The sequence below is a fragment of the Gobio gobio genome (genome assembly GCF_949357685.1).
Source record: "Gobio gobio genome assembly, chromosome: 3".
Classification (NCBI taxonomy): domain Eukaryota; kingdom Metazoa; phylum Chordata; class Actinopteri; order Cypriniformes; family Gobionidae; genus Gobio; species Gobio gobio.
In genome coordinates, this window is record NC_137099.1 from 70,619,913 (window position 1) to 70,632,237 (window position 12,325).

At 43.5% G+C, this 12,325-nt stretch overlaps 1 protein-coding gene across 2 annotated transcripts in view; it reads right to left on the reverse strand.

The window, feature by feature from the left end:
- The window catches only part of LOC307123634 (integrin alpha-L-like), an 80,172-nt gene extending 71,480 nt beyond the window's left edge, over positions 1 to 8,692 (reverse strand). For both annotated transcript variants that reach the window (XR_013816181.1, XM_079812245.1), the window contains exon 1: positions 8,468 to 8,692. Coding sequence is in view for 1 of the 2 variants with exons in the window: in XM_079812245.1 (XP_079668371.1) it covers positions 8,468 to 8,501 (34 nt within the window). In the remaining variant the exon portion in view is untranslated. The remainder of the gene's footprint in view (positions 1 to 8,467) is intronic.
- Between the last annotated feature and the right edge of the window lie 3,633 nt (positions 8,693 to 12,325).

Below are 12,325 nucleotides of genomic sequence, written 5' to 3' on the forward strand. Positions count from 1 at the left end.
TTCAAAATTTAAAATTTTTTACACTTCGACATGTACAGAATGTGCGCGTTAAGAAACACGTTCAAATGTGTCTTCTTAACATGTTAAAACTGTGCGTTGACTGTGTGTGTATGCCTGTTACACGACCAGAATGTGCGTGTCTACACATACAAAAGAAACACGTAAAAAAATGCTGCGTTGACGCGGAAAACAGGGCGTGTTGACACGGTCATAAGTCACGCGTTTCGTATAAAGAGATTTGGCCCCGGGCGCGTTCCATAGTAGAGCCCTAGTCCAATGAGGTGCGAGGTCGAGGTCATGGCCATGACGCGTAGAAGACAAGCTTTAAACTTTTTTTTTTTTTTACATTTCCTATGTTTTTGCTGCTTTCCTTTTTCGTGATCAACAATGACAGGACGCCGTCTTCAACTCAATCTCTGCATGGACGCGACCAACTTTTTGGACTCATTTTCAGGAGGCTGTCTTCGTCTTCACAACTCTGAGGCAAACTGCAGGCGCTATGAACCACAGCATGGGTAATGTAACGTTACGATTTAAAGAATATGCTTTTATTCAGCTGTATAAGGAAATGGATGCGTTAATAGATCCGAGCTTAAAACTGCACATTTTGTTTTCACAGACTATCCTCGCCTCATAACGAAGCCGTGAGCTCTTATCTGCTTGGAGAGATTTCCGCGAGTCCAGATTTAACCGCTGATCACGACGAAATTGTGTGTAAGTATAACTTCTGTTTTTCTCATTCCTTGTTTAATTTTACCGTGACTGTTTTTATTAATACCAGTCTCATGTAATTGTTTTCCAGCTGCCTGTAAGACGTTTTATGAATCGACACGCCGGAGCTTCAGATACAAACAACCTGAACTTACATCGCAGGCGGAAACTGCGAAGTTTAGCTCGGAGTCGATCAAGAAGAAAAAGGGTAAGATTTATTATATTAGATCCGTTTTTTGTCAATGTGAGTATTTTTCAGGTTGCTCATTGTCTTTATGGATTGTATTACAGTTGCTGGAAGCGAGAGTGTGCTGGGTGAGGATGAGATGGACTGGAAGTGCGCGACCATTGAACTCATGTCTGACGAGGAAGACGGCATTGTTGACGGGGTGTCTGGATGGATTGTGCGGCCACCGCCATATACGCCTGTGTTTCCTGAATGTTTTGGGCGCTTCTTTTTGACGTTTTTGGAGGACAACATAAGAGACATTACTGCTGCACTGTACATAGTTGTGTGTTTGACAATAAAGCTCTTTCTTTGAATAAACAGCTGTGTGTTTATAAGCTCTTTCTTTGGCAAATTTTCCCATATATTCCTTGATGGTATGAATAGTGTAGTTCATAGCACAATAACATTACTATAAAACATAAATTATTACCAGATAAATTATATATTTATTATTATTATTGGGGTTTACATTTATAATGAGCCAGGGTGACCAATAATGATTGGTTTGCAGTGATCTGCCAACCAATCACGAGGGATTTTTCTTGTTTAAAAGTAGTGGCTTCAGCCAATACTGAGTGAGTAAATTCAAGTCTGGCCGTTGACTCTCTGGTTTCGCTGCTATTCATATGCTAATTAGAAGCGTCGCACCTCCGCGGGCTCTCAGCGGGGGGGCTCTCCACCTACGTCATGGTTCGTTTACGACAATTTGTGGCACAGAGGAACGCGACGTTCGCTGCCTCTAAATTGTCGAAAACTGCCGAAAATTAGGGAGATTTCCGGGAGTCTACAGGCGTTTACGGGGTCGAAAATCCCACTTTTCATGCAGTGAGTGTGTGTGTGTGTGTACCTACTTAACTATATTTTACAGTTTTTGCCCGTTGCTTGAACACTATAGACACATGCTTAAACCAAAGTAACAAAACTTGAAGTTGTTGTTACTATACCTTAAACAAAGTGTAACCATACCTTAAACAAAAGCGCTGCTTTGCACTTTAGTTGCAATTCTGTAACACACTTGCTCCTTTCTGCAACATACTTGCTCCTAGACACTACACACTATTTCATACATAAGACACTTAGTTCAAAAATGAAATCTCAGGGTACCATTGGGAAAACACATCTATTCAAAATACAACACACATTGGTAAATTGAAAAGACATAGACACACACCTGAAAACACTTACAAAAATGAACACCAATCAGCCAGCTACAAAAATGCCTCAGTTAAGCCATTTTGAGAACTTTGCAAGCATGGAGGCAGGGAGAGCTAGAGGCAGAGGAAGAGGAGGAGGACGTGGTCAAAGAGGCCACGCAAGGACCATTATTTCGGATGACATAAGAGCAACTTTGGTGGACCATGTCATCAACCATGGCCTGACTATGAGGGAAGCTGGGCAGAGAGTCCATCATAATCTAAGCCGTTTCACAGTTTCATCCATAATAAGGACATTCCGACTGGAAAACAGGTATGTCTTCAACTCTCTACTCTACTCAGATTTCAGGAAGAGACAGCATCGGTCATACTCCCCTCTCATGATCAGCGGGACACCGGTAGAGAGAGTGAGCAGCTTCAAATACCTGGGTGTGAACATCTCCGAGGATCTGACCTGGACTACACACATCCAGACACAGGTGAAAAAAGCCAGGCAAAGACTGTACCACCTGCGCCAGCTGAGGAAATTCAGGGTTTCACCAGCCATCCTGAAAACTTTCTATCGAGGGGCGATAGAAAGTGTCCTGACTCAGTGCATCACAGCGTGGTACGGGAACAGCACCAGTCACGACTGCAAAGCCCTGCAAAGAGTGGTGCGCTTATCCGAGCGCATCTCAGGCTCAGCTCTCCCGTCTCTGCAGGACATCTACACCAAACGCTGCAGAGGTAGAGCTACTAAAATCATCAGAGACATTAATCACCCTGCAAACTCTCACTTCACCCTGCTGCCATCTGGTAAGCGCTTCCGTAGCCTGATGGCAAAGACTGAAAGACTCAGGAGGAGTTTCTTCCCCCAGGCCATCAGACTCCTGAACTCAGTCACGTGACTCACTTCACCCCGCACACACATAAACATACAGTTTTTTAACATTAACATCCACATACTGCAATTGCACTGCACTTTACGTTCCTATTGTTACTGCGTAACAACCTGTAATAAACCTTGCACATTATACTTCTTTATATATACATATTATATATTTTATGTTAACCACTTATTTTTAAGTCTACAGTTTATCTCACTTATCATATCCACATATTTTTTATATTTTTTTTTTATCTTATTTCCTATTTTTATCTTTTACTTGATTTATTTATAATTCTACTTATGTTAATACTTTTTATTCTAATTTTATTCTATTTCTATTTAATTTCTTGTAACTGTTATTTGCACTGTCCATGGAGCGGACCTGTTTACATTTCACTGCCAGTTGTATATTGTGTATATAACTGTGTATGTGACAAATAAAACTCTTGAAAAACTGTATCTAGAGTATTTACAGTACTGTACCATATCACGTTACTGTATCACATGTATTGTATTCCAGGGTGGCTAATGCTCCTTTTTCAACAAAAGTGGTAGTTTTGTGAAACATACCGTGATAACGTGTTGAGATGTTTCAGTACTGTGTATGGTAAATACAGTAAAGTTCAGTATACACAGTACTGTAAAAAAGAAGCAAACGAGAACAATTTGTGGTTGCATTTTTCTACAGAAGGGCTAGAAGACCTGCTGGGGGTGGACGCCAACGCCTGTTCACCGAACAGCAGGAACTTGCCATAGTGAACCTAGTCAGAGCAAACAATGCAATCCGTCTCCACCAGCTACAGCAACAAATACTTGCAGATAGGCAAGTATTCAACAACATAAATCGAGTAAGCATCACAACTATCAGACGGATCTTGGTAAAGCACAACATGACCATGAAGCAACTGTACAGGGTCCCATTTGAGAGGAACAGTGTCAGGGTCAAAGAACTTCGACATGAATATGTACAGGTAAGTGTTTCCGTCCTTTACATTTACAATAAAGAATGGGTGCAGTCCAGCAACAGATGAATATGTACCACTGGATTAGTACCACATAGATTCATTCAGAAAGCTACACCGGTACCTGTGTGGTGGGATGGGTCGGTTCTGTATATGTAGTCGTGTAAGTGTGTGCTTTGAGTAAAGCCATCCACAACATGTATTTTTTGTTAAAGAGAATCTTGGACATGGATGGAGCTGCTCAGCCGCATGAATGTATTTACATTGACAAGGCTGGATTCAACCTTAGCAAAAACAGACGACGGGGACGTAATATAATTGGCCAAAGGGCAATTTTGCACGTCCCGGGGCAGCGCGGAGGAAATATCACATTGTGTGCTGCCATAAGTCTTCGAGGGCTACTGCACCATCATGCCAAACTGGGTCCCTATAATGCGCAACACATAATCACATTTCTAGATGCACTTCATGATGCAGTTGTACAGGATGGACCAGAGCAGCCCAGGTTTGTTGTTGTCTGGGATAATGTCAGTTTCCATCGGGCTGCTCTGGTCCAGAACTGTGTAGCATCTGGAGTGTCTCTCAATTAGGATCAAAGAGATGAGTCGTTTGGAGAAACAATCAGAGATGCTTTCCTCCAAGCAGCTCTGCATATAAATTAAATTCCTGCCCCACTGGCTCTAACGAGTCTGGGTCAGATTGCACCCCTGACTGATTAAGACCGGCTTGAGTGTGACCAGAAGATACTATGATGGCCCTTTCTGAGCTTCAATCAGATTCTAATCAGCCAGGACAGTTCCCTCACCCTTCATTCGGAGAACGGCCGGGGGATGACACACACACACACACACACACACACACACCAGAATTCCTCTCTTTGAGCCTTTAATTAAACTATCCCAGAAATTGCATATATGATGATTTCTTAAGTATATGCATGCTCCCCATATTTCTTATGTTTGCGTGATGTAAGAGCTATCTTAAACGCTCAAAATTGCTCTGTATAGAAGATGCACTGCCTTCATGTCTTTAAACCAAGGCATGTCTGATGTCTAAATGTTCCTTTTTCTTTGTCTTAGTCAATGGTACAAAGTATATGATTATGAGATGTACCGCTAGTATGTTTTAGTCCTTTTGGAGTGAAACTTTACTAGTTCTGGCTTCCAGCAAGAACATTCCATTGAGTAATAAAGTCCGAACAAAGAAACTCTCTCCCGCCTGAAATTCACACCAACGATTGGTCGCCGCAGGGAAAGTGGGCGTAGTTTAATGGACTTCAAAAGACAGTAACACTAGCATATCTGGGCTCAGTCGACTTGCAAGGACCCCGACGAGACAAATTTCCTTTTCCTCCCATCTCATCAGCGCGGCTCGCGGGCTTCGACCTGCGAGCCGGCGCGGTCCAGCCAAGCTGTTGTTTCCTTTGAGGATCGACGCGCTCCGTGACACAGCCAGCGGCGCGCTCCATCAGACCGAGGAACTTAGCTGGACGAGATGAACTTTCCCTTCCAAGACGCTCCCTTCCCAAACACCTTTAAAACTCCCGCGGACCAACGAAGCTCCGGAAGAACCAAACGGAGAGAGAGCGCTTCAGCGCACGAACACTCTGAGAAACGCCAACGCACGCATCTTGCTTTACACAACACAGAGAAACCATGCAAGTATCAATTCTATCGAAATTTAGATGCGTTTTAAGATTGTACCCCAGTTTAAGGTGATATGGTTCTTGCTGGCTCTAGTGGTTATGTCTGGGAAGGTGTCGGATCGGACACGATCAAACCCTTCTTCCTTTCCCTTCTCCGCATCCTCCTCTTTACTTTCCACTATTCTGTAAATACATGTATTCTTTATTTAGTCATATGTAATCGTAGTATTAATCTTTATTAAACCATGATATTCACGTTTTGATTGTCATTGTTTTGCTCACGGAACACGAGTCCCTTTAATGTCAGATCTAAGCTACGAGCTCTTATAAACATCGTTGAATGCTTTAATTAATACCATAACTCGGAAAGTTTGTCCTTTGTGGCCAGAGGGATAAACTTCCCGAAAATTGGGTAGGAAGAATAGACCTGGTGAGTGGATAAAGAAAATTTCTGCTCGTTCTTTAAACGGAACGGAGAGGAATTTTGAATCAGCTCCCTAGGTTATTCTGTGATTATTTAATATAGATATATCTGTAGTTAATTGCAATAAATTGTTGTTAACCATATATATATTATATGTTGCATAAATACCAAGATTAGGGATTCCCCTTTTGGGTGATTTTGGAGATTTGTGATTAGATTATGACCTGTTATGATTAATCATAAATCCCTAAATATTAATACCCACAATTCCCTATTGAGCTAATTTTTAATTTAAATATATATGTAACCCTAAGACGCTACAACTGGTTCACCAACCATGATCAATTTGAAGTTCTGTACTTGCCACCTTACTCGCCATTTCTAAATCCTATTGAGGAATTTTTTTCCGCTTTGAGATGGCGCGTATATGACCGCCAACCACATGCCCGTATGCCTCTTCTGCAGGCAATGGAACAGGTCTGCGGAGACATTGAGGTGAGGTCAATCCAGGGATGGATTCGGCACACAAGGGGATATTTTCCCCGATGCTTAGCAAGAGAAGACATTGCTTGTGATGTTGATGAGATCCTGTGGCCAGACCCCAACAGACGGCAGGATCCATAAGCCCACTTGCGCACAATTGTGTTTTTCTGTGTTTACAGTAGTGTATTGTTTGTTTTATTTTTAATTTAACTGAATTTACTGTACTGTAAAATATACTAATGCAATGATTTTGAATTCATTACTTCATTTTTTGGTTGTTGTGAAAACATGCCCTCTATGGAACTGAATAAAAACATTGAAAACAAAAGACTGTAGTTTTTTATATAAAGTAGACTAGTGTGTTGCTGCTGATCTGAAAGTGTATTCATATGATGCAAGTGGGTATCATTTTGTCATCAGAGTGACATTTTGACAAAGGATTGTTAGGTTTTGATAGTAGAGTTTCAATTTGACATATATGTGAATGGTTTATTTCCCAATGTTGTGTCTTATTTGCTTGTGTGTAGAGTTTTGACACAATGAGCCAAATTTAGCAAAACGTGTGTAAGCAATAGGCAAAAACTGTAATGACACATTGGAGCTAAACCTGACAAGTCCTCCATTTACGGACATTCTCATTCGTAAAAACTGTATTTTAACAAACAATATTGTACAAATGCCAAATGTTGTATCGAGTTATTTTAGCTGTACAAAAAAGTCTGCTGAACTAGTATTTGGTATCATGTTATTTTAATTTTATTTATCATCATAAACACACAAATAGTTAAACTGCAAGGCTAACACTATTCTTTTAGTTATTTGTGTAAAGTCTCACACATTCACAGGAAACTGCTGGCTTCTGCTCTGATGTAAAAACAATAGGTGTGTGTGTGTGTGTGTGTGTGTGTGTGTGTGTGTGTGTGTGTGTGTGTGTGTGTGTGTGTGTGTGTGTGTGTGTGTGTGTGTGTGTGTGTGTGTGTGTGTGTGTGTGTGTGTGTGTGTGTGTGTGGGCATGTTTTTGTGAAATATCAGGACACAAATGTGTATAATGACATGGGTATGACATAGGTATTACAAAAAGAGGGTGAAATATGAGGACGTTACTCATGTCCTCACTTTTCAAAATGCTTATAAATCATACAGAACAAGTTTTTTTTCACAGAAAGTGAACTGCACAGTCTCCTGTGAGGGCTAGGTTTAGGGGCAGGGGCAGTGTGTGTGTGTGTGTGTGTTTGTGTGATGGGTAGGTTTAGGGGCAGGGGCAGTGTAAGGGGATAGAAAATACGGTTTGTACAGTGTAAAAACCATTACGCCTATGGAATGTCCTCACATTTCACAAAAACAAACACGTGTGTGTGTGTGTGTGTGTGTGTGTGTGTGTGTGTGTGTGTGTGTGTGTGTGTGTGTGTGTGTGTGTGTGTGTGTGTGTGTGTGTGTGTGTGTGTGTGTGTGTGTGTGTGTGTGTGTTGCTTTTCCAGCGACATAGTTGGGGTGTGGTTTCCAGGATGGAAAGTTCGGTTCAGTCTTTGGCAGTAAAATCTTATTTCTGAGTCGGGGAGCAGAGATATTCTGATGCGGTCTCACTGATATATGTCTGTAAACACATGTCTACATGTCTAGTACCTCTTCAAAAACTGGATGAGAAGATAAGTTTGGTGTGCTTTTAGGGTAACTGGAGAACTAAATGAGTTGGCACGGCATCATGGGATAATAAACTGCATATGACTGTTTCAGACGGCCCAATCCGAGTTCACTAAGAAGAACTGGTTCTAAAGAAGGACTCGTTCATGTACAAACTTTACATTATGTCCCCTAATGCAACCCTTACAGGGAACTTTCAGTTTTTACATTTTCAAAAAAACATAATTTCACATCTAAACGAACACATGTTGCTTTACATAAAGTTATAATGACTCCAGACCGACTCAAACACTACAAGAAAACTGAAGCATTATTAACTTTACAGATGATGGTATGAATAAATCTCTCACCCCACATGAAGAGAACCCAGCTGTGCGTCTCCATCCTGCTGCTGCGGGTCTGTGTGAGATTCCTGTGTATTATGTCATTTCAGATCAGAGACAGAACTCCTCCGCTTTGGGCTCTGTGTGGAATCTATGGTTGTTTTCATTACACACCCAAGAAAATCACCATTCTTATTACTGAGTCTCTGCCTAGATATGACTCCCCTCACTGAGGCTGCTGCCTGATTGGCTAATCCTAACCCCACCCACATCTAAACCATAACTGGGGAATGAGGGAAGTCATAGGCCCTGTCCCAAAGGACACACTTCCTGTGCACTTGTGGTCATGCAATGTCCGTTAATTCCACAAGACCGTCTGATGTCCCACTTGTCATTTTAGATCACATGTTCAACTCCACACACACACCAGATCACATGTTCAGCTCCACACACACCAGATCACATGTTCAACTCCACACACACCAGATCACATGTTCAACTCCACACACAACAGATCACATCTTCAGCTCCACACACACCAGATCACATGATCAACTCCACACACACCAGATCACATCTTCAGCTCCACACACACCAGATCACATGTTCAACTCCACACACACCAGATCACATGTTCAGCTCCACACACACCAGATCACATGTTCAACTCCACACACACCAGATCACATGTTCAACTCCACACACACCAGATCACATGTTCAACTCCACACACACCAGATCACATGTTCAACTCCACACACACCAGATCACATGTTCAACTCCACACACAACAGATCACATCTTCAGCTCCACACACACCAGATCACATGATCAACTCCACACACACCAGATCACATCTTCAGCTCCACACACACCAGATCACATGTTCAACTCCACACACACCAGATCACATGTTCAGCTCCACACACACCAGATCACATGTTCAACTCCACACACACCAGATCACATGTTCAACTCCACACACACCAGATCACGTGTTCAGCTCCACACACACCAGATCACATGTTCAACTCCACACACACCAGATCACATGTTCAACTCCACACACACCAGATCACATGTTCAACTCCACACACACCAGATCACATCTTCAGCTCCACACACACCAGATCACATGATCAACTCCACACACACCAGATCACATCAGGTGTGTTCGACATCGGCTGCGGCTGGATGCACCTGATCGGCGAGAGTAGCCGCGTGCAGGCGGGGAGGAGCTGCAAACAGACGTGAAGTCGGACACTTTCTGCTTCCCGCGGTGACGCTCGCGCTGTGTTTGCACACTTTATCAGCTGAAGTGAAACAAATGCAACATTTGGCAATACACAGATGTTTCAGAGACATTATTGTCATGTAATACTTTATGCACTGCTTAATACAGCGTGTGTTTTTACAAGAATAAAGTTCAACATATAAGCCTACACTATCAATGAAGTGGGGTCTATGTTTTTAATCAGTTATATTTTGATAAACATGACAATATAACATCGCGACTACATGAAAGGAGGTTTTACTGTTATAAAAAACAGATTTGTGCGCATTAGTGGAGCTGAAGGTTTTAGAATAAACACGAAACACACGTGATCGCTGTCATGCGGTGAATCTGGCCAATCGTGGAACGGCTGTGTCGTCATCAGAGCCCGTGCAGCCTCATGCAGTCGCTCTCGAGAAACTGCACCGGCTGTAATCGCCGGCTGCTCTCGAATCGCTCTCGCGGCACTTTGTTGACATACGTCACTGTCACGTGGCGTCGGCGCTGCCTCAAGTCGGACAAAATTTCTAACCGGCATGCACTGCTTCAAGTCAGCCGCCGATCGGTCTGCGCATCGCTGGGTGAAGTCGAACAAGCCTATCTTCAGCTCCACACACACCAGATCACATGTTCAACTCCACACACACCAGATCACATCTTCAGCTCCACACACACCAGATCACATCTTCAGCTCCACACACACCAGATCACATGTTCAACTCCACACACACCAGATCACATGTTCAGCTCCACACAAACCAGATCACGTTCAACTCCACACACACCAGATCACATGTTCAGCTCCACACACACCATATCACATGTTCAACTCCACCCACACCAGATCACATGTTCAACTCCACACACACCAGATCACGTGTTCAACTCCACACACACCAGATCACATGATCAACTCCACACACACCAGATCACATGTTCAGCTCCACACACACCAGATCACATGTTCAGCTCCACACACACCAGATCACATCTTCAGCTCCACACACACCAGATCACATGATCAACTCCACACACACCAGATCACATCAGGTGTGTTCGACATCGGCTGCGGCTGGATGCACCTGATCGGCGAGAGTAGCCGCGTGCAGGCGGGGAGGAGCTGCAAACACAGACGTGAAGTCGGACACTTTCTGCTTCCCGCGGTGACGCTCGCGCTGTGTTTGCACACTTTATCAGCTGAAGTGAAACAAATGCAACATTTGGCAATACACAGATGTTTCAGAGACATTATTGTCATGTAATACTTTATGCACTGCTTAATACAGCGTGTGTTTTTACAAGAATAAAGTTCAACATATAAGCCTACACTATCAATGAAGTGGGGTCTATGTTTTTAATCAGTTATATTTTGATAAACATGACAATATAACATCGCGACTACATGAAAGGAGGTTTTACTGTTATAAAAAACAGATTTGTGCGCATTAGTGGAGCTGAAGGTTTTAGAATAAACACGAAACACACGTGATCGCTGTCATGCGGTGAATCTGGCCAATCGTGGAACGGCTGTGTCGTCATCAGAGCCCGTGCAGCCTCATGCAGTCGCTCTCGAGAAACTGCACCGGCTGTAATCGCCGGCTGCTCTCGAATCGCTCTCGCGGCACTTTGTTGACATACGTCACTGTCACGTGGCGTCGGCGCTGCCTCAAGTCGGACAAAATTTCTAACCGGCATGCACTGCTTCAAGTCAGCCGCCGATCGGTCTGCGCATCGCTGGGTGAAGTCGAACAAGCCTATCTTCAGCTCCACACACACCAGATCACATGTTCAACTCCACACACACCAGATCACATCTTCAGCTCCACACACACCAGATCACATCTTCAGCTCCACACACACCAGATCACATGTTCAACTCCACACACACCAGATCACATGTTCAGCTCCACACAAACCAGATCACGTTCAACTCCACACACACCAGATCACATGTTCAGCTCCACACACACCATATCACATGTTCAACTCCACCCACACCAGATCACATGTTCAACTCCACACACACCAGATCACGTGTTCAACTCCACACACACCAGATCACATGATCAACTCCACACACACCAGATCACATGTTCAGCTCCACACACACCAGATCACATGTTCAGCTCCACACACACCAGATCACATGTTCAGCTCCATACACACCAGATCACATGTTCATCTCAACACACACCAGATCACGTTCAACTCCACACACACCAGATCACATGTTCAGCTCCACACACACCAGATCACATGTTCAGCTCCACACACACCAGATCAAGTTCAACTCAACACACACCAGATCACATGTTCAACTCCACACACACCAGATCACATGTTCAGCTCCACACACACCAGATCACATGTTCAGCTCCACACAAACCAGATCACGTTCAACTCCACACACACCAGATCACATGTTCAACCCCACCCACACCAGATCACGTGTTCAACTCCACACACACCAGATCACATGATCAACTCCACACACACCAGATCACATGTTCAGCTCCACACACACCAGATCACATGTTCAGCTCCACACAAACCAGATCACGTTCAACTCCACACACACCAGATCACATGTTCAACCCCACCCACACCAGATC